Below are 24,461 nucleotides of genomic sequence, written 5' to 3'. Positions count from 1 at the left end.
TCATCATTTTCATTGAGCTAGCCATGACAAACCTCAAATCACTTTCTTGGTCAATCACTGTAAACTCAAAACCCCTTCAAGCATATATATGAAGCTTTTTTGCCATCATGTGCATCACCGTGTCAAATGCATTTGCCAATTTAAATTTAACACATCCTCATAGCTCTTTGAAATCTGGAAGCCCTATTTCCCAGGGTTCCTCCCCCTCCCCTCCCTCTTTGAAGAGTTTAAGTCTACTTGGCCTTCAAACATGTACCCAGAACAACTGCCTCTTTCATTCCCAACGGTGGGGAACCCTGTTGAATCAGGTGGATTATGGTGCAGTAAAGCCAAGGAATCCCTGAACACCCTCCAATAAATAGAATTCTGGTCATAGGAGGTGCCGCTGCCTATTTTCAGGGACCTCCCTGAAGCACAGCCAATCCCATTAATCAGAACCCCACTTTCTTGTATATACCATTTTTTTCTGTGCACTGGAGGATCTACCATGGGGCAAAGAGGGTGAGGAAGTCCTCCTTCCAAAGGTCCAAGTGCACATGTGTAAATCTGGATCCATTCCACTGTAGATTTCAATATATACAACTTTATAAAAGGAATCTAGTCATTCAATTATAACCCCTGCTAAAATTTGATGAAGTCTATCTTCTTTTTCAATAACCAGCACTATTGCTTTGAATCTGCTAGTCTCATTGTCCAACAACTACTGATCATCTACATTATAAACTAGAAATCCATTCATTCTTAAGAAAAATCAGTAGTTTAACATAAAGCCCACATTTCTTAGTCTAATACTGAATTCTCATCTTCTACAGAAACTATTTTAATACAGGTGTGGGTAATCATCAACTTGTTCATCTATTACTAAAACATCATACTCTGTAGATAACATCTGCCTTTTTTTTTCTAGCTTCTTCATTCTTCCTTCTAGCTTTTAAGCTAAAATCTAGAATACAAACAATAAGCACAGTCTGTATTTACAACATAGCTAACATCAAGTACTCTCTCTGATGAGAATCTAAAACACAGAACCAATTGTTTCTCTCAATTCTTTTCTGGAAATCCAATAACATTTAATATATCCTGGCCCAAAGTATTTTCATTCCCTCAATTCATACCTCTGTTTTAGCATATAAGGGTTTTAAATCTGAGTGCACTAATTTATTTTTCCATCAGCTTTCTTTTGGTTTACTCCTCACTCTTACCCAATAATTAATCACTCATGTCACCAAGACATGTTCTACATACTTATTTATTTCCTATTTCAGAGGACAGATTTTATTTTCGAATAACACATCCCTTTGTGTGTTTAGACAGGAAAAAGTCCTGCAACTTCTAGCAAGGCTAGCAGGGGACTGCTGGGAGTCACAGGCCTTTCATTTCTGTCTAAACATGGAAGGGATTGTGCCCTGATCTGCTTTCATTAAGTTTTAATTCCTACCTCTCTCTCTTATAACTATCTTTCCAAACCATTTTCATCTCCCTACAATTCACTAAATGCCCATGATTTCAGCTTTTAATTCACTCTCCAATTAAAAAAATGGTATAGATCCAACCAATATGTTTTCCTGATTACCTTTTTCATTCTTTCATTCTTGTTTCCTATTTCTCTGCTGCCACTTCAATTAGACACATAACTATTGTTTTCTGTATTTTATCAGATAGAAAAAGTTCAGCACTTGTCTGGTAGGCATAGGTGAAAAAGAATAGGTTGCAGGCAAGTGGGCAGGCTGATGGAGGAGGGCTGGAGTGTTTCAATTCCTTCACTACACCTAGCATAGAAACTATGTAGGTTATAAGTGCTATGGAAGCCTCTTCTCCCTAGCTAATATATAAATGAAGTACACTCCTGGAGGAAGAGAGGAGCATGCCATCACGTATATATGACCCTGCATGGGAAGGGGTGTATGGCAAGCTTTGCATCCCTTCAATCTCACCTAATAGAAGACTACTCATACCCAGTTCCTTTTCTTTATCGTCTGCTCTCTGATCAAACAGGACAAGACAGCTCCTTTCTCCTCAGTCTTCCCCTTCCTGATTTTTATATGTCACTTTCTAGCCCATATTCTAGCTGTTCATGAATAAGCCCTTGCACAATGCAACAGCCTACTGTTCATGGGAACCCCTTTCCCTAGCTCAAGAAAAAAATGCTACCTTGCTGCCACCATTCATATGGCTCCCATTTCTACTCAGTTTTCCACCTTCTGCTATCCCTAGGTAGAGACCCAACTTTTATGCATACTTATTTTATTTACATTGTTTTTATGCCCTTTCTTTCTTGAGAAGTTTAAGGAAGTGACACACACATAAACAGGGAGGGAGGGAGGGCAACCTGGTAAGGTAGGTTGCTTGAGAAATTGTGACTGGCCCAGGAGTGATCCACTAAACTCTGCAGCTGAGAGGGAATTTGACCATGGGTTGCCCTACAATGTGGATTGTACTCTAATGTAGAGAGCTTTGCTAAAGTGGATTTTCTGCTTGACACCCTCCTTAGAACCCTAACTCTCCTAAGTCTAGGGAGGAAGACACACAAACAATTTGATAGCAATTTGCTATTGCTATCAAATGATACCACGATTCAATAAGATAGAGTGCTGTCACAACAGATGTTTAATCATATGGAATATTTTACCATTTTCAACAATTTTTACATAACATTCAATTGTCCAGCAGCCAACTCTTCATTTCTTACACAGCAGGAAGAAAACTTTTTTTTTTTTTTTGGATATTTTGCAACTTCTGATTCAGTGATTCATGTCATGATTTTGATGTGCAGGACATGCATCATGCAAACACAAACTGTAATCATGCAAGGGATCAAATATTTTGGTTGAGCCGTAACTTTGCTAAAGGGAAGTATAAAGACAGGATTTTACAGGCAATGTATGAAGAACAAGATATGAATAGGAAAAGTGACCAATCTTAACACTTTTAATAGACATCTTGCTCCAGTTTTATGTGACAGCACAAAATTTTGGTGAAGCAGCACTTGGTGTTTCTTAAATACACATGTGATAAATATAAGATGCATAATGTAGCCACTAGGTATCACATGAGTAAAACACTAGAGCCATACAACCAGTTCTGCTAATTCTCTTCATGAATGGTTTGTGAACATTCCTTTGAGAAGAACATCCTTTTAAGAAAGGACTTCAGTTAATAATTTAGCTGTTGTTTTAAGTAGTCTGGTTTTTAACTATTTTAATAGCTATGTATTGCATTTTTCTGCTGCAATTTCTAGATTATGGATGTTTTCAATAGTGTTCCTTGTAGATTGTCTAGAACTCACAGAAGAATAAAGATATACATGTTGTAAAACACATATATAAATCTAGTCAAGCCCTAAAACAGTAGCACAATTAAGGAAACAGCATTGTAAGTCAGTCCACAAATAGTTTGGGTAGTTCACCAGTTTTCGGTGGCAGATGGATGACCTAAAAACAAACTTCTATTTCATAAAATCTTCCTCAACAGATCTCCCGAGTAAGACAATCTTTACCTGGGAACAGGTAATCCAATTAAGTTATTATTTATCAATCTGAAAAACACTACAATAAGTGCAAGCAAATCTTGCTTGCAGACATTGTGTTCATCAAGAAATGAAGTAGGTTCACAAGTCACTGAACAAGTGGCTGATTTTGAGAAAAATCTGGTGAGCATTTAAGACTCGAGCACCATGTTGTGCTTATAACTAAAATGAATTCTGCAACACATGCACAATGGTGAGTCTTCTCTCTACAGATAATGGGACATAGCCCTCTTGCCCAATCCTCATGGGCACTAAGACAACTTCCTAGAGAGGAAGAGACGTGCAGGTGGCAACAGGAAGTCCAGCTTCCAAAAAGTGCAGCAGACAGGAGTGTGAGGATTATTATATTCCATCTCACCAGGATAAGAGAAACAGAATGGATTACCCTGTGGCACTGTAAGAAAAAAAAATGAGAATTCTTCAGAAGGACACAATATTGCATACCAAATGACCAAGAAAACCAGCACTTTACCCTTATTTTGCTGAGCTGCCCTAGCTTTCTGGCTTTTAACAGCTGTTAATAGCACAATTCTTAAAGAGTTGAGGATGAATAATGACTTTAGAATCTCATTGGTCAAAGCTTCTGAAACTGCACACCATGGCAAGAGAGCATGTGCACTTAAGCTGATTTAATTAAATTTATTTAATTAAAATAGGCTCATTTTGTCATGAGTAAGAACAATTAGAAACAACAGAATGAAGATGGATTTTGAAAGCACATCATTGCCTCTGTGTTTTGGAAAACAGCAAAGAAAAGTAGGCACTTAAAGAAGTTATTTAAATGGAAACTCCTTCCAAACTGGAACAATATCACATACTGCATTAGGAAGTTTCCTCAAATAGCACTTCCCCCCCCCCCCCCCCCACACACACACACAAAGAGAGAGAGAGAGAGAGAGAGAGAGAGAGAGAGAGAGAGAGAATGAATCATACTCACTATATATTTTCCCAACTCAAATGTGGTGCTAAAAAGATGTCACACATGGTGTGACACAAATAATTCCTAAACTCATGAATCCTCTCCTTGCCTTTACAGGAGTGCACAGTAATAAGTGTGAACATTCATATTAGCATACAAGAACAAAGAACACGATAAAATACTTCAAAGATAAGGCAGATGAATGTTCATACCGATGACCCAGGTCACCTATAATGCTTGGCATGCTGCAGATGGGAGGTGAGTGAGTGGATTCTCATTTTCAACTGTGTATAAAAGCATAAATGCCAAATGCTATATAAATCAGCCTTCCTGATCTTGACCATAATAAATGAACGAAGTATAAACCGGCCCAACTTTTATCAGATTCCAAGTATCATTAACATGTTATTTGTACCCACCAAAATGGAAGAATTTACTAACACTAAAAGTACAACTTGATAACATGTCTCCAACCAATCTGATCCAGTAACTTTATTTTCAGAAATTGCTGATAAATTCTCAGCACTTAGGTACTGCATAAACTTGGCAGTTATACTGCCATTTCATACAATCTGATGTCTGTTGTCTCATGTGGTAACATCTGTGTCACCTTTTCACACAAATAGCCATCATATAAAAGTGGAAAAGTCCTTCGTGTTCTTCAAAACTGAATGCATGAAGCTGCTAAGAAAGGGACAGTGTTACAGGGACAGTGCTATGACCTCCACTGATCATTTGCTATACTGGATGAAAGGAAGGAGCAATTTTGCTGGTGACACACATAAGAAGCAGAGTAGTGTGCAAATCCCAGCAATAATAGCACAGATCAGTTTTACTCTAGCATCATCTGGAAGGTCACAAGTTCTTCACTACTACCATCATGCCTGACCATTAGCCCTGTTGGCTTGGACTGATGGGGGCTGAAATACAAGAGCATATGAAGACTTAGAAATTTCCCATCTGTGGTATAACCTATAAGAAAGTATTAGGAGACACTGCTGACTCTATGTGTGTGTTGGTGGAGGGAAAATGTAACAAATTATGCTGTGAATTTTGATCATACAAGGTTTTAGGACCAACACTAGTAAGTCCTCAGACTCCTGACAGACAGTAACCTCTTTCTGAGTGATAGAGGTTAAATTTCATTTTTTCTTGCATTATATTTACATCCCATCTTTTTCCTTTCAAGGAATCATTTATGCACTTGATGACTGTGATGTTATCAAGGGCTTGATGCTTTCAACAATCACTAAAGATATTTCAGGGTTCCACAATTTCTTTGGATGCAGTGAGTACCATATTTTTCACTCTATAAGACGCACTTTTTCCCCCTCAAAAGGGGAAATGTCTGTGCGTCTTATAGAACGAATGCGTGTGTGTTGCCGGGACGCTGCCGGCCCGCCTGCACCACGTGGCACCACCTGGCTGGCACGCGCTCAGCGCGTGCTGCTCCACCCCCCCGCCCTGCTCCGGCGCAGGTGAGAGCTGTGCCACTCAGGGGGAGCGGTGCAGAGGAGGAGCAGCCGCGGGCTTTAACCCACCAGCCGCACGGAGAGACGGACTGCTCACCCCCACCGCCCGGGAAGACCTGCTGCCGCTGCGCCACCCAGAAGACCACTGCCGGCACACTGCCGGCCCGGCTGCACCACACCTGGCCGGCACGAGCTTGGCGTGCCCTGCTCCGCCCCCCTCCTCCAGCACAGGTGAGAGTTGTAATCACAGGTCGGTGGTGTTTTCAAATGGCAACCAGTCTTTTAATGAAGCCCATGGGGAAGTGATGGGGAATGTGCCTGTGATTATCAGGAAACTTTCCATGGATCCCTCCTCTAAAAACTAGGTGCGTCTTATGGTCAAGTGCAACTTATAGAGCGAAAAATACGGTAAGTTACTATTCACTGGTAAGCATGATAAACTGTATTTAAGACACTCCAAATGCTTGGGAAGCATGGATCAAACCAACAGGCCACCTACTTTTCGGGCTTGTTTAACTGTTTCACTTCAAGCTCCTTCTTCTCAAGTTTATTCATCATATTTTACTTTGCTTTTCAGCCAAAAAAAAAAAAAAAAAAACTCATAGAGGGGCTTCCACACCAATATGTAACTTTAAGGTTAATCAGGGACTGTATTAACCTTAAAGTTACATATTAAAACTTAATGAAGAGCTTAATCAGAAACAGTTCTGGGAAAGGTGGAATGAAATGCTCTCAGCAGACTGAATAGTTCTACTTCCCACCTCTTTCTCTGTTCCATCTGATAAAATGTGTTGCTGCCAGGTGACAGCGGAGGGACAGAGCTTCCCAACAGACTACAGTCTGACAACAGAGCAAACAGAATGACCCTGGTTTCCAACTCCCCTCTATTCAGCCTGATGAAATAATGAGTGAAATTGAGGGGGCAGGGATTGTCCTCACCATTGCGCTGGGTTTTGGAAGCCTTTCAAACCACAGGACAATTATATGGGCATTCATGTTGCTCTGTCTAGTCCCAGACTGAAAATAAGGGTTAGGAACATTTCCCAATACTTTTTTTTGTCTCATGCATACATACATTTTATCCAAATAGATCAGGCCAATCAAAGTGAACAAATATCACAAGTCATATGAACCCAAGAAACAGCAAAAATGTGTGTCAAACACTTGGTAGGCTGCCATCTATAGCTGGATGGTTTTGTTCACTCATGTGTCACCTGTTTACTCCTAACACATTATGGGAGGAATCCTTTACCTATGAAAACATAATACCTACTGTAGTTCTTAAGACTTTGAAGTAACTGACACAATGCAGCTAACACAGCCTATTAGAAATAAGTGAGAGCATCAATAAGCATGTGGACAAAGTGTGATCTGGTAAACACTGTTTACTTAGGCTTCCAAAAGGCCTTTGATGTCCAGCACCAAAGGCTCCTGAAAAAAACTTAGCAATCATGGAATAAAAAGGAGAAGGGATCCACTTATGGGTCACTGACTGCTTAAAGAACAGGAAACAGAGAGTGGGAATAAATGGCCATTTCTCTCAGTGGAGGGATGTAACCAGTGAAGCCAGTAAATTAGAACCAATGCAATTCAACGTAAATGTTTGGAATTAGGAATAAACAGTGAAGTGGTCAGGTTTACTGGTGACACCGAACTATTTAGGATGGTTAAAATAAAATGGGATTATGAAAAGCTCCAAAGGATCTCTCCAAGCTGCGAGAATGGACATCAAAATGAAAAATGCAGTTCAATGTAAACAAGTGTAAAATAATGCAAGTTGAGGCAAAAAAATCCCAACCTCACATATATGCTGACAGGAATTGAGCTAGCAGTGACTGAGCAAGAAAGGGATGTGGCTGGGTGGGATGAAAATGGTTGGTAAAAATATAAGCAGTGCATAGATGCTGTGAAAAAGGCAAACTCCATATTAGGCATAATTAGGAATGAAATAGAAACTGTAACTGCCAAGATTGTAGTCCCCTTATATAAATCTTTTGTGTGACTGCACTTAGAATATTGTGTACAGTTCTGGTTGCCTTACCTGAAAAAGGGCATTAGTGAATTGGAAAAAGTATAGAGATGGGCAACAATGTGGATGGCTTTAAAAGGGAACTGGACCAATTCAGTGGCTACTAGCTTTGCTAGTATGGGCTAACTCCATTGTCAGAGACTGCATGCATGCAACAGTTGCTGAGGAGCTTGGGCAACCAAATGTCTTGTACCCATCCTGCTTGAGGGGTTCCTGTGTACAGCCAGTTTGGCATTAAGTGCATGGCTTCTCTTACGTTCTTAATGTTCTTATGTTCTAACTGCTCAACTGAAGTCAATTCCTAGAAACCATTTCAAATGAATTGCTTAAATGAAACTAATATTAAATAGAAAGCACAGACATTATCTGAAGATCAGAAATAATATAAATCAAGCCAAAATCTTCATCATATGTCAACTCATATATTCAGGGTGCCAACTAGTTGCTTTTAACACAGGAACACTCTATATTGTAAGACTACCATGGTAGACTTGAGCAATTGACATGACTTGGGAAGATCTGTGGTCACAAGCACACTGTCTAATCTCCTCAGGAAAACAGTAGGGGATAATATTAAATAGTTTAGCCTCCAGCATTCACTTTACACAACTGAAAACTTAAAATTAGCTTTTCCATTTTCATTTTTATATACATTCATTTACTACAACTGAAGCAGATGACCATAGAACATATATACAGTTTTAAAATCACTCTTTTGCTCTCTTTCATATTAATGTCTGATGGTAAAGTCTTTTTATCTAAAAGTAACTTTAAGTCGTTTTTAAAATGTTTCTTCATCTTTTCTCTCATTTCTATTGAAGGAATTGAGTTCAGTGCTATACATAGACAGTTGCAATGAAAACCTACCCAAACTGTCAGACAGCTAAGGGTCCAATCTTTTTTTTTTTTTTAAAGTTTGTTTTGAGGTCACATACCCATATTTAGGACCTACTACCTAGTACCATTTTCATTAAACTGTGCTAACCTTTCTATGACCGTGTCATCTCAGTCATTTCAGTAGAAGTTCATGGACGGGCAAAATGTCACATTACAGAAGTCTGTAAAGGTAAAGAGGACAACAACCGCTATGCCCCAGCAAACAAGTTGAAAAGTCCAAGGCTCCATTTACGTAAATGGCTGTTTTGCTCCAGAATATCAGTGCAATGTTAGCTTCTGTTTTATTAACGATTTTGCTCTAAGGTGGACTGCTTTTATGTTTTCCACAGGTGTCCAATTATTTCTAGTGCCACATTTCCTAAGTTGTACACCTAATGTATAGTGCAACTACTACTTCAATATTGTCACTCAAATCTATGGATAAGATTTAAGTTTATTTTAAATAGACCTGATTTTTAAAAAGCACATGTGTTCCATTTGCTTGACATATAGCAACATGCCATGGATTTCTCAATGAAAAATGGGAAAGCCCAAAGCTGATTCACAGGAACTGACTCTGCTTTATAGAACTGTACACAGTACTCCAGATGCGGCCTGAATGGAGCAGGACAGAGTGAAACTATTTTCTATACCGGCCTTTAGCCAAACACACACACAGCTCTCTGGGCAGTTTTATTACATCTTGTGATCTAGACAGTAAGTTTCTGTTAATTCAAATTAAGCATGTACTTGCATCTTTAGCAGCTGCAATCAGACCGCCAGCTCAAATTCAAGATGGGATTGACTGAGAAACCTAGATCCTCTTTACAAATACTGCTGCTTAATCAGGTCTCCTGCATTCATGTCTTTGATTTTTTTGGGGGGGGGGGGGGGGAGCAGAATTTTACATTGATCTCTACAGAATCTCATCTTGCTAGATTTGGTCCTGTGTTCTAGCCAGTCAAGATAGCATTGGAGTTTTTGCTTAAAAAATATTAATTTTCTAAACACAAAGGCAAAAGTAAAAGAAAAAACATACTGAATTTAAATTGAGCATAGTACATTTCCTCCCCTTAACTTTTACAGACAAAAATAGTGACAGAATCTATTGAATGTTTAGAGTTTTTCTTCACGGGTCTTCAGAATCAAATGAAAAATTATATTTTGTCTCTTTCCCATAATCTAAAGAAAGGCTTTCACAAATTTTGCTGCATATGTCCCTGGTTTGTATATACAATAAAATAATGTTATCTTCTGGCAATTAAGATATTTTGAACTTTGCTTTTTAGCTGATTTTAGTTGGTACATCAATTTCCTAGTATCTAGTATGAGACACATGCAGCTTCTGATAATTTGGCAACTTTACCCAGCATTAGTGTTAGACTAATAGTTTCCTTCTACCTTCTACCTTCTTCCTGTTTGAAACAGGGATAACATTTGTCTTTTGGCATCTCACCCATTCTTCAAAATAACAGCAGCTCTAAAACAACATCTGCAAGCTGTGGGATATAATTCATCTGCCCATAGAGAGCTGAATTATTTAAAATATGCCAATCAACTGCTTACCTATTCTGGTTTTCAAGTACTTCCTTATTTCATTTTATTAAACCAATCTACTTTTCCTAGGTTGACTACCATTATCCTTATGAGAGAAAAGCGAGGCAAAAAAAGAATTTGAGTTGTTCTACTTCATCTGTCACCTATTAATACTTTGCCATCTCAACTAATGTGTGGATTCCTTGATGCATCTGTCCTTTTTCTTTGTTCTTCTTGACCCAAAACAATAATAAAAAACCTTTTTTTTTTTTTTTTTGTGGTCTTTAGCATCCCTTGCAAACCACAGCTTTCCTGAAGCCGTCTTTACAGTTCAGGTTACTCTACTATACAACTTAAGTTACATATCTCCTTTCTTCCATCTGTGACACATATCAGAAAAATCTTTAAACAGCCACACTGGCATCTTCATAATTCTTCTATTTTCCATTCTCCTTAGAATAGTCTACAATACCTCCAATAATAAACAACGTACACTGTATCACACAACTGTGAATGTATCTGAGAAAAATTACTCATTAAATAACATGGAATTTTAAAAGTGGTTGAATTAAAGAGCAGAGTAAGGAAGACAACTTTATTCAGCACTGCTTTTAAGAGACATACAGCTGCCAATGCACATTCTTTCCTTTACATCTATGGGGAAAAGTTAAATTACTTTTACACAATTAAAATGCTGTACCCCAGCCTTCTACAAACTGGTGTTCTCTAGGAACTTTCCTTGCCACTGACCAGACTGGCTAGGACTGATGGGAACTGAAACTGAAAACATCCAGTGGACACCAGGCTGAAGCAGCTTGCTAGTGTACATTTTAACAGGAAGGTTAATGATTAGTGGCTAACTGAAATATTGCTTAAAAGAAAGACAGTAGAAGGCTTGTCACTTAATTTGTACTGACCTGGTTCATACAATGTGATAAGTCACAGTGGGTTATCTCTCTTGTTTGTTCCAGAGTGGCTTGACACTATGACTGAACCATGCACAAGCCACCCTTAAAATCAATGGTTTGTTGCTGGGTTATTCCAAGTGGCTTACCATGACATGTGAACCCAGCACAATTACTTGTAATTGGCTTGTCTGACGTGACTACAGAGCCACCTGCAAAGAGCAGCAAAAATCATGGTGTTCCTCACCAGGTCATTATTGATGCCTCCCTCTACCAATACACCAGGGAATGTTTTTAACTTGCACACAACCTTTCCAAAAAGCTATTTTTCTGTGCTTTCGAGGTACACAAGTGGGTTTGCTTTTTATGATTATTTTTCTCTTCATAACTCTGGGTATTTTCCTGTCCACTACTTAGTTCTTCTCTTATCAATGGCACAGGTCAAATCCTGCATGAATGCATTGAAATCTCACTCATAATACTGTGAGATGAAACTCACATCTGACATCTGTAGAAGGAACACTACAATGCTTCCCTTAAACGTGAACTCCAGAAATGGCAGCTGAATGAAATGGAGTTACTGAGCTGGGCAAGTGTACTCGCTGCAGGACTATGGGTGTACCAAACATCAGAAATGGGTTTCTGTATTTTACTTCTGAACTGTGAATGACAGAAAATAAGGTTTAAAAAACAGGATTTGTGCAGTAAGTATACCCAAACTCCCATAGTGCACCTGTCTACTTTCAAAGTTTGGTAAGAGAAGCACTGAAGTGGGGAAAGAAGTTGAACAACATTAGCTCGAGACTTAACACAATGACTGTATTCACACATAATGGCAAGCCATAGCAGGAATGGCTTGTCATTATGTATGAATCCCGGAAACATGGTGAAACTTGGTTACCGTGAATCACCATAGAGAACCAATTGTTTGTTCTAAGGTTTTCTTGTTTCAGCATTGCTTGCTGTTATGAGTGAAGCCACTTACAGTGTTTTTCCACTAATTTGTTTCTGCCGGCACGTTTGGCAGCAAGAGCAGAGGACAGGGTGCAGACTGGTTGCCCTGTGCTCCCTGTCATCACTTCCAGGGTATATTCTCCAAAGCTCAGCCACTCCACCACTGCCACCATGCTTGCCACCTTGCCTGCCCACTCCCTCACCTCTTCACTGCTGACTAGCATGCCAACTTTGCACATACCTCACAAGATGAGCATCTCTCTCTTGCATGGTCAAACCTTGTGATGAAGCAGCAAGGGGGCAGAGACACAGGCATGGAGGTAGGAGGGCAGACAAGCATCAGGGAATATGCACCAGGAGGAATAACAGGGAGCCCCTCCAGCAGCAGCAAACATGGTTGCAGACATGCATGGTGCTCCTGCCTGGTCACTGCCCTGTGCTGAAGCAGTGCACATGGCTTCACTACCAGGGAAAGCATCCCAGTGAGTGTGCCCAGCATGGTGTGCTCCCTCCATCCCTGGCAACAGAGCCCTTGCTGCAGCCCCCAGTATGCTGGGCTGTCAGGGTGTGTCAGGCACATGTGCTGCAAATGGGGGGAGATACTTGGGTGGGTGCTTATGCATGGGCAGAAAGCGCAGCCGCAGTGGAGGGTGCTGCTCTGCTGCTTCAGCAGAGGCACTGTCTCAGTCTCAGTCTAATGTGTAGGCAGGATCCACAAAGCAATAGGGGAAAAAAAGAAGCAGTGACTGGCTGAAAACACACCCAGGGGGACATGCAGGCCAATGGGAGAGAGACAGGTGATGCAGGACAGAGCAGTGCATGCTGGGATTGCTTCCTAACCACACGGGCTGATGGACTGCATGCCTCCATTGGGAGGGTAGATGGAAGCAGAGATTACTCATGAGTATTTACCTCACGAATATGTAAACACAGGACCTCAAGAAGGAAAGGTAATTTCATGGTATTCATTAGTGTTATGTGTGAGCATAGCCACCGAGAGGATGACATTGACAGGTGGAATTTCAATACATACAGAAGGGATATGTACTGCTATTAAAGTAAAAAAAAGTAAATAGCCAACAGGCAAATGTGAACACTTGTGAATAGGAAAAAATCAGATCTATTAGCATATTTCCCAAGGACTAAAATAATTTTTAAGCAGCTTACAAAAAGAAAATCAGGACAGCAAATCAGTAGCAAGTGGGGCAGGAAGCAGAAAAGTTTCACTCCGTAGGGATAATAACAGAAGGGATTAAAAAAAAAAAAAACCTGGGATCTGTGCAGGGTGCAGCTGGGAGTACTAAGTGGGGGAAGCCATAATAAGCTGCAGTGAGTGGTCAATCATCTATCAGGAATAACACAGATTAGTGAGTGAACAAGTAAGCCATCATGTTTTATTATATCAGGCAAACTCATCCTTTCTAATTTAGCCAAGGTAGAGTGCACCTTCTGCTCTAACCAGAAGCTATTACTATTTTTCAACTGTACAAAGGTCCATGAGCTAGTAATCCCCCTACACTCTTAACAAAAACACAGTAACTAGAACTGCAGGTACAATAATCAGAGTGACTTGAAAGAGGGAGAATGTGAAATACTCTAGTATTGTTTAGTATTTTAAGATATTTCTTGACTGTCTTTAAGTCCAGAAGGCCTTTCTAGGGCAGCTTACCACTACAAAGTTCTGTATAATTTGGAAAAAAAATCAATACAGTAATATAACAGCCAACATTGATAAAACATAAAAGCAACAAATCTAGTAATAAAGCCAGGGATAGAATTAAGAATTTCTAACCTATGCTGTCCAGGTAAATACGTATTTTAAAATGCTAGAAAAGGTAAGCATTATAATATATATATCTCTATATTAACTTTTGGTATAGATAACAGAATTCCATAGAGAAAATGAAATATTTAATTCATCTTTAGGTATCAATATATTTCATGCTGCAAGTATTACTAGACCAATAACTAGATGCCATGGTCCATAATCGTTGCTTCATAAAATAATAAAGTGTGTGACAGGCAGAGCCACTGGAGACTGCAACCCTCCCCATCCCAAATCTTCTGAATAAGTCATCACTCCAGGACACTGAGTTGTGAAGTGGCAGGTTCCACCAAAAAGTTGTACCTGCCACATCAAAAACATTCCAGTGTGTGAGAACAATGGCCACCAGTTACTAACCAGAGCACCACCACTTGCACAAACGCTAAAAAACAGGTTTTTGTGTTAAGTTTAAGAAAAAAGGATTCATGTCACTGTTGATAACAAGAGTCAAAAAACTTAGCCCAAAAATCCTACAATAGTTGAAATGGTCAAGAAATGTGTGACCCTGGCTGAAACATTAAACAGCAGGAGGCATTTTCACTCAGTTTTAACATCCAGAGTCCTTAGTGTTATTCTACATCCTGAAAGTATATCAGTCGGATGTACTATCAGATTGGTTCCTACTCCTTGCTACTGCAGCTCCTGCTTGGCACTGTTAGCTTTTTACCCAAAGCCAATTTACCCGAGGTGTTCATAGACACTTGTGGCAAATGAGGAACCCCATGTTTCCCCCCTCAAAATACCACTGGGAACAACACTATGTCATTACATAGGATTGTTCCCAGGGCATATTTTACCAGGAATATCGCTCAGTTGAAGCTAACAACCAAGCTGTTCTAACATGAATTTTGACAGAGCGCAGAAATAGGGTAAATGCAAATACACACACTCCCTCAGGATATCACCCATCTTCACAAATTTGAAAACTTCAACTCAGCTCTAATTGGCATAGACAGTAAGGGAAGCCCTACTGAAAAACAAGTCAATACAGCCAGGAGCTCAGTCTGGGCTCTAGACATTTTGCTACTTGAAATTAAGTGGAAATGGGCTGCTTCCTCTTCTAAAGCCTACACTTTAAAGGCACACTTTTATGCATGTTTAATCAGAAAAGTTCCCAACATGCCATTTAGAGCCATGATGATTGGGGAAAGCTGGGAATTATAGCAGTTATTTCTGCCTAACCATGCATAGAATTGTGCCCTACAAGTCTTTCTGATACCAATTCAAAGAACAATTCCTGCCTACATCTATTCCCCACCTTTTAAGGTGCCACCTGAAGAAGGCCACTTTACTCTTAGGTAGCTATTCCATTCATTTGAACCCAAATGTTTCACTACATTCCTCAAAATGAAGATTTTTCATAGGAATGTTTCACTACATTCCTATGAAGAATTAGTTATTTTGTGGTGGTCTAGGAATAGATTCTTTATGGAAATGTTATCCTATGAAGCGGGATCTGCTACCGACCCACCAACAGATGAACAAAACCAAGCAAAGTACAATGTATAGCCAGATGGGGGAGCTTAGACTCCGGAGGAAAAGAGAATGCCAGTAAAAGCAGCTCTTTGGAAAGGCAAAATGTTGGTGAAAGAGTGATGGCTTGACATACAGATAATTATTTTAATCTATGCCAATTTAAGTTTATTCTTCAAGTCTCCGGTACAGAAATGTTAAAGCATATTTTCCTAGTGCTTTCAGAATAGCATTATAGATTAATTTAATTGGTATTTGCTACTCTAAACCTTTTCTGAACCATGAACACAGTTATCAACTGAAAAATAAATGCAGCTACCTCTCCTAAACAAGTATAAAATCATCTAGTCTTATGGTATGTAAGATTACAAGTACAGAAGGCTAAAGCGAGGAATTGAGGCAGTAATAATATTGTTGAGATACTATACACATCAGATGACAAGATAATTCTTCACTGGACATTAAATGGGCCAACATCTCAGCTGCAAACCAAGGACTAAAGATCTTGCTCGTCCACACTTTAATTCAATAATAATTATCCAATTTAGGCTATTGGTCAATAGAGGAGTACAGCTTTGAAGTCTTCTGGTTCAAATCCCAGCTTCTCTAGTTAGGAAATCACCTAGAGACTTTGTAGTTCTTTACAGATAACACTTTTCTTACATATATGTAAGAAAAAATGTGTGAAACGGATCTTCAAATTTGCAAGGGTTGCTTAGATGGAAAGCCAGCTGGAAGTGAAGTTTTTTTTTTTAATGGAATTAAACTGACCATAAGTCTAAAACAGCATAAATATGTTCCTTATTTCTTTATATGCATGGTTTCTTTACAGACTACAGAGAGTATGAAATATTTAAACAAGAAAAATGGAAAACATGGCAGGAACCTTTGTTTCTTCATCTTGTGTAAAAGAGGACGTAACATGGGAAGGTAGCAACTGGAGCTGAAATCCAGGCAAAGCAAGTCCAAGTTTTGGGTTGTGGCAAGGACCTGTCATGTTTCCATGAACAGTGATAACACTTAAGAATAGCTATACAGTTAGAGACCATCTAGCTGTGAGTTCTGCAAGTTCTGGTTCCTGCCTCACCAACTCATTCCACCTGGCCTGGGAGGGCAGGGCCCTGACTGACTGACTCCAATTTCAAAAGTTGCTACTCCTGTGGTCATTTTTGCTGTTTAGATTAGTTTGACCTGAGTATAATTATTAGATTGTTTAATTCTAGAGTATATTTATTAATGTGAAATGTTTCTATGTGTTTGATTATTTAAATTGTGATATGATGTGCAAAAATTATTTAAAAACAATGCCATATATCGTGTACATTTTTTGTTGTTGCAGAAAGCCACTTTACATGGAAAAGAGGCATGAGAAAAAAACTAGTGTCATTTAGCTGGAATTTGATTAGCTGAACTTTTTTATTATCAAATGGAAAAGAATTATTCAGGACTGCAGTTAGCTAACATACATTTATTCACAGATGAGCAAAAAGCATGACTAGAACTGCTCAGTACCTTGTAAAATGCATACCTCAGAGGTTCTCAACCATTTTGGACCCATGTGCACATTTGGGAATTTGAAAAACTGCAAAGGACATCACTACCAATGCCTAAACTGTAGATCACCACTTTGGCATATCTACCTGTCACATTTGCCTGCTGCATCCTATTCAGTTAAACATATGTTGAGGCAATGTGTGCTATCTGCTCCTTTTTTGGGAGGAGATTATTACACAGATAAATATTGTACTCAAACAGTATTTAATATTCACTGATATACATACTCTTTAAATTACTTGCTTCACAGAAGGTCACTATGAAGCAGATAAATTAACTAATAATTTACCTGCTGCAGGAAAAGTGACTTTCCCTCCCATTTGACAGTTAAAAACTGATACTGCAAAATCTGAAGGATAAACATGCACTTCCTATAATGCAATCATCTGGGATAGTCAATACATGAACATGAGGCATACAGATACCACCTTCAAATGGATACTTATTTGGAATTTTGGTCCAACTTTGCTGAAGCTATAACTTTCTATCACTACTAGAAAGGTATATGCATTTCAAACAAATCCATGTGCATATATTTATCCTAAAAAAAAAAAGGGAATAATAAAAAATTCATGTGCCCACAGGCTCCATTTAGAGGATTCCTTTGCAGGTGCCATTGGGTGCAAAGGCACTCATGTGAACTGCACTAGGGACTCCTGGCACACCTAAACAAGCAGAGCAATCCCTATTTCAAGAGAACAGTGACTACGATATTCACAAAGGCATGCAGAAGAGTAGGTTTCTAAAGGATTGCTTCACAATGATGAAAACTCTAATCCTTGATAATCACCAATGTACAAGCATGTTCAAAAACACTGAAATAGCCTATTTGGAAGAGCCAGGGCAAATTAATATGGAAGTACACCCAGTTCCCGTTACAAATGTCTGAGTTAAGAACAACCCCTACTTACAAACAAGCAAACCCAGAAGTCCCGCCTCATCCTTGAGAGGCAAGCAGAAGAGGCGGCAGGCAGCAAGGAGAGGAAAAAGGAAGGAAGGATAGGAAGGAGGGAAAGGAAAGAGGAGGGGAAAAAGCAGCAAGCAGTGAAGTCAGAACTGCTTCCGCAGCAGCACTACAGTACTGTAGATTATCATGCTCATGAAAAACTAGTGTATCCAAATCAATGTGTTTCAGATCACATGCACTTAGTGTGGAGTTCAGTACTTATTATTATTGTATTATCATTATTAAAATGTTGTATTTTGTTTAAGATGTTTCAGTTTTATATGGAAGTGTTTCTTAAAGTCTTTTATATGCTTTTTTATATACATGATCCAGCTTGCATACAAGTTCAGCTTAAAGACTATCTCAAGAACTCAACTCATTCTTAATTTGGGGACCTGGTGTATAGTATATATTTTCACTGTAAACCTTATAAAATATTTTCCAGGTTGTAGACACATTGTAACCTTCCTTCAAGTAGCTATTTCTTTCAAAGTGCACAGCTTGCAAGTCTTTAACCATCAAATATTATGCTAGGTTATCACCAAAGAATATCAAATGAAAAAGGTTAGTAATGACAATACTTGCTACTGTATCATCAATTACTACAACAAGAAACAGCAGCAGAACAGTCAAGGTACTACTAATTATGCTTATGAACTGCAACTCCAGATTAAAAGGTGATAGACAACACACAGGGTCTTATAGAAAGCTTAAATGGGGCTTCTACCTGCTCTTTACATTTTTCTCCCTTCCATCAGGTTACTAACAGGCTAGTCTGTCCCACCTTCAAAAACTCCTACATTAAAATAATGATGCTCCTTTACAAATTTAAATAAATAGTTTACAGAAAATGCTTTGAACATCCTGTGTTACCTGCACAATGCACATAAAAGATACTGACCGTCAGTAGAAAACTACAATGTAGTATTCTGAAAGAAGCACACTGTTTTTGACTGAAACCACACCATGCCACCTACTCCGCAAGTTGTGAAGGTCTGAAAGAAAGTCAGGTGGAATTTTTCCAGCTTCTCTACCAACTAGGAATATTTTCCATATTTTGGGGAACACTGGCAGAAGAAAACTGATATAAAATGGTTAAGACAAACTTTTACTCAAACAGCATAGTGAAATTTTTATGCAATACCTCCTACAGCATTGTAGAATAATCACTATATATACTGGAAACATACACAACATTGAAAACTAAGATTCATTTCTGTGCCTACAGGTTGTTGCCATTTACCTGAAAGGAGCACACAGGACCTTCCTTTTCTTACACATCTTTTATGCAACATTACACAACTATAAGGGTATCACACAAAATTCTTGGGAGTTAGTCTATGAATAGTTTTCAGCACCTTTCTTTTTCCCTTTAAATTTTAGCAATGTAGGGGAAGTACATGCTATTGTATTCTAACAAAAATGTCTATATTATATAAAACCTAACGGTAAACGCGCATTAATTTTCCCCTTCAAATATTCAGGTCAAATACCTTCAGTGTATTCAGAAAAAAATGTAATGGGGTACATTTTTTAGCCAGGTTGATTACAAATAACATTAACATGCCCAACTGGATAACTGCCTAGGGCAGCCTTCTCCAACTTGTTGCCCACCAGGTGTTTGAAACCGACTCCTATCATCCCCAGTGCAAAGTACAAATCTATCTTCTAGCAGTGCAACACATTCACTTTAGTGTTGAACAGGAACATGGGAAGTCTAGATTTAAATAACTGCTCATATGTATGTGGTATTGGGCAAATGTAATTCAACTCACAGGAATGTAATGAATCTGAGCTTCTTGCGAGAACAAATAGATACACAGAATTTACAAATATTAGGAATAATTTCTATTAGGCTAGAAAAAAACAATTTCTTGGTTATTAGCAAAATGCATAAAATAAAAATGTATAGCTGTGTATATGTCTCCAATACTGTATTTGCCACCACATTTCTGAGTAACATGAAATTTTGCAATACTGCACCCACATAATAGTTGGTATGCCTTAACTACAATAATTGAGATTGTAGCTTTAAAACTGTCTTACATTCTTGAAAGCAAGTAAATTAGGAACTGAAAACCATGTTTTGCTAATGCACAGCAATGCCTTAGAACTATGGTGAAAAAAATTTGGCCAAGAAGAAACCAGCCCTTTCACAGAATACTGACCAAATCATATTTAAGACTTCATTTTAAAAAAACCTTCAGTAATATGATTGGTGCAGCAGTTTTAAATTCTTACAAAAAGGCTTCATATTTTGTTGGCAAAAGTTGTACTCGTAATTTCTGAGGATCTACAAAATCATCTAATGTTGTTATTCATTTTTCAAAGTACTAGGCAAACAAATGAAATGATAAGATTCCACAAGACTTTTAAAGATGACGTATAAAAATGATTTTCCTGATTTGACCACCACAGTTAATGCATAAGAAAACAGTTACAGAATTAATGGTGCTCCTGCCTTCATTTGCACACAATTCTCATAATTTGTAACAATCTGAAGCTATGAGAAACTGCAATTCAGTGCAGAATTCTAGCAGTGATTTATATTTAACAAAAAGGCGGTCTGAACAGACTATCAGACTACAATGAATCTATTTTTGAGAGAGAAAAGCTGAATCAAGAATCTCAAAGTTTACTTTTATTGTGAGGCCTAATTTTAGATTCCTAATCAGTGTTTTGCAGTTAATTGGAAACAAAAGCTACTTTTTTGAGGGGTGTGGGAGAAGATCAAAAAAATACCTTGCCAATGTAATTAAAAGGAATGAAAATATCTTTCAATAAGCAATGGAAAAAAGTTACAGAAACTGAGTGACAATAAAATTAAACTAGAAGCATATAATTTTATTCAAATACAGCAGTACACTTGACTGTTCCTATCAACCAACCAGCATCCGAACCCTAAAGTAGAAGCCTATAAAGAAGACACACTTCCACTTCACATGTTTCCAAAGAGTATAAGCCTGCACCCAAGATAGTCAGGAAAATGAATTATTCTCTGCAATATTGAAAACCAATTACCTCTATATAATATATTTCTGACCATTCAATAATTTATTTTCAACACAACAATGTGATCTGATATTATCTAACTCCTCAAATCAGCAAAATGTGTTGCCACACAACGTCCCAAATCAACTGTGATTTGCAGAAAGAACTACAATGTAACTTCTTGAAAGGTACCATGAACCAAATTTACCAATTGAAGGCTAACATGAAGCAACACAGTAAAGTTTTCACTGTTAATACACTGTGACCCAGTGCTTGACAAAGGAGTGGGTGGTGGAAATCTCCCACTGCAGCATATCCTAATTCAAGAAATACAGAACATGCATATTTGAATCAAACAATTGCAGAGAACATCTCAGTTACCTGAATGATCCATCAATGGTCTACAAGAAAGCTAGGAAATTAGATATATTATGCAACGCTCAGTGGAACTATGTAGTCATAGAGCTTAAATGACAGCTCTCATCTAAAAGGGTTGTTCCCTATAATAAACACAGACGTGCACATTCTCAGACGTATCAGACGAAGTGTTTCTTTCAATCCCCTTTCCTCCTAGAAAACGGAAGATGCAACATGCACCCATCCGCTACCAAACAAACACAATGAGAGCAGATCCCCCCAAGTTCCTCTTGCCCCTGAAGTTGGGCAGGAAACATCCTGACCCTCTTTCCATGAAGTGATTTTGTAGGGCACGTCACACGCAATGCTAGGCTAGACAGAACTGTGGCCTGACCCTGCAGGTAACACCTTGTGTTCTTTCTTCCACATGTTGTTAGAAAAAGAACTCCCCACTCTTTCAGCTATAATTTCTGAATGTCGAAAGCTGCCTACAGTAGCGACCCGACCGGACCCAAAGCTCAGAAGGACGCGTGTTTAAGCGGAGACTCTCCCGCCCCCACCCCGGCAACCGAACTCCCCAGCCCTCAATGACCAGGCGACGCGGCCTCGCCCCCCCCATCCCGGTCCCCCAAGAGAAGGAGCCTCGGCGGTGCGAAGAAAAGCGAAAATCCCACCCAAATCCAGAGCCGAGAAGCAACAGGAGAGAGGAGAAAGCGAGGCAGCCCGGTTCAGAGAGAAAAGAAGCGACCCCAAAGGAACTATGCCACGAACCCCCATACACTAACCCTGTCACAACAGGCGCCATCTTCCACAAACTCTCGCCAAAACTCCTACTCTCGCGAGAACTAGCCAATGTGTCCACCACACACGCGCGCGCACACTCAACTACTCCCCGCCGGTCGACATTGCGCATGCGCAAGTGTAACCTCTTGCCCACAACGCTCGAGCTAAATAAACAAAAAAGAAAAGCGTGGAGGTGGAGCGAGAGAGGGAAGTAAAGGAGTGCGCGGCTCCACCCCCTCACACACCAGATCTCCCTCCTCGTCTGGAATCAGACGCTACAGGCGTGGGAACCAAACATAAAACATCGCGAGATTTCTCCAGTTATTATGGAAAGCAATGGGTTAGAATGGCGAGGGAGTAATAATAGGAGGGAAGGGAATTCCCTTTCTGTGAGCTGCACCATCGCAGAGCCGTCAGTTTGGGAGAGAGTGGAAGAAACCATCCGCGCATGGGGGGATGTCTGTGTGCTCAGTGGTAAGAGCCTAAAGAACCATTCACAGATCGCGGCGAACGGAACTATTTCGAGCAGCAAAAAAGGGGGAGAAGAGGCGGAATGATCCGGGAGTGAAACAACACGAGAAAAGAAGCATACGGTCATGGATTCCTTTAGGAAGAGTAGTTCTGTCAAATAAAAACCATTGCACCCTGTTTTATTTAGTACACATATAGAAGTTTTGTCGAATTGGTTTTGTTTTAATTCATAATTTAGCTACGTTAAATATCGTTTGGATCAAAAGCTGGAGAAGAGATTAATAAATAAGAGACACAGTCAAAGGTAAATTGCTTCACATGGCAATTCTGTACATGTCTACTCAGAAATAAACCACCTGAGCACAATGGGAGTTCTCGATATATAGGAGACAGCCTATACGTGGGCACCTTAAATCGTTCTGAACTCTCCCCTGCTGAAATTGATGAGAAAAGTCAAATCTCCAGATGCTGGCTGGGTCATGCTGGCAGTTGTAGAACTTTTTTCTGCTTAACACATATGGGAATGTTGCAAGCCAAACACAGAGATTAAAAGGTATTTCTGTTGAACGTGGGACTTAAGAGTAGTTAATTTGCCTAAATATTGGATATAATAAACACACAAAAAAGGGTCTATTTATAGGTAAAAAGGAGTGTTTTTCATGTATTCAGCACAACTTTAGACACCTATTTACAGTTCATCAATTAATCTCAGGGCACTTTGTTACAGGTTAAAGCATATAATAATATATGCAAATGATAAAGTATTACAAATTAGGTTGCATTCTGAGTTAGTCATGCTTTAGTCCAACTGAACTCATTGGGACGAATTAGTGATTATGAAATGATCATTAAATGTAAGGATGCTTCAGTGGTGACCAAGACCAAGATCATCCATACTACTGTGCCCCCAATCACAATGTACAGGTGAGAAAGCTGGACAGGAAAGAAAGAAAATTGATCTGTTTGAAACATGGTGTTGGAGGAGAGCTTCGTGAATATCCTGGACTGAGAGAAAGTTGCCAGAACTTTCCCTAATGACTAAATAGAGGCTATCATACTTTAGATACATCATGATAAGGCAAGACTGACTGAAGAAAACCACGCTGGGAAAAGTAAAAGACAGAAGAAGAAAAGGAAGACCAAATATGAGATGCATTGAATTCATAAAGGAAACCACAGCCTTGAACTTAGAAAAGCTGTGGAGTGCGGTTGTGGACAGGACATTTTGATGAAACATAACAACAAACAAAGCAAACGTGGGCAAAATGTGACACCCCCCCCCCATAGTGCTTGCTGCTTCACCAGTGGAATTGTATACCTGTGACAGTGAAATTAGTGGTTTGTTGGTTTGCTTAAAACATTTGTATTTCGTCTTATATCCAGTCAAGATCTGTAGATGGCTTACAGAGAATAAAACAGAACTAAATCCCCAACAGCACTTGAACCCTAATATAACCTAAAATATATAGTAAAAACATTCTAACCATTAATATGCTGGACAAATAAAAAGGTCTTGGCCTGTTGCCAGACTGAATGAATAATTGACACCAGACACATCTCTCTGGAGAGCAGATTCCATAGCTAGTGCACTACCAGTGAAAAGGCCTCCTCCAAGTTGCCACTCTTCTAAGATTTTCAAAGAGGGCTCCTGGAGAGGGACCTCAGCAGATGATCTTAATGTGTACGGAAAGAGACATTCCTTCAGATATCCAGGCTCTAATCCATTAGAGGTTTATACATCAGCATTAACACATTTCATTGAGCCTGGACTTCATTGGTAAGGAAGATGGTAAAGGACTGGCATTGTATGATCTTATCTACCAGTCCTGATTAGCAGCCTAGCC

The 24,461-nt window shown here is 39.2% G+C and overlaps 1 protein-coding gene across 2 annotated transcripts in view; it reads right to left on the bottom strand.

Moving 5' to 3' along the window:
* The window catches only part of RBPJ (recombination signal binding protein for immunoglobulin kappa J region), a 48,037-nt gene extending 25,803 nt beyond the window's left edge, over window positions 1-22,234 (bottom strand). The window contains exon 1 of one of the 2 annotated variants that reach the window (XM_044417689.1): window positions 22,149-22,234. In XM_044417689.1, the coding sequence (XP_044273624.1) occupies window positions 22,149-22,168 (20 nt within the window). In that variant the 5' untranslated portion in view covers window positions 22,169-22,234. Of the gene's footprint in view, window positions 1-8,931; window positions 9,573-22,148 lie in introns of those variants that run through there. The other variant, XM_044417690.1, reaches the window with a different exon arrangement.
* Window positions 22,235-24,461: the final 2,227 nt, after the last annotated feature.

The sequence above is a fragment of the Varanus komodoensis genome, unplaced genomic scaffold, assembly GCF_004798865.1.
Source record: "Varanus komodoensis strain SLA01 unplaced genomic scaffold, ASM479886v1 scaffold9, whole genome shotgun sequence".
NCBI classification, from domain to species: Eukaryota; Metazoa; Chordata; class Lepidosauria; order Squamata; family Varanidae; genus Varanus; species Varanus komodoensis.
The sequence above is the reverse complement of the archived record's forward strand: the minus strand, read 5'-3'. Positions and strand labels throughout refer to the sequence as shown.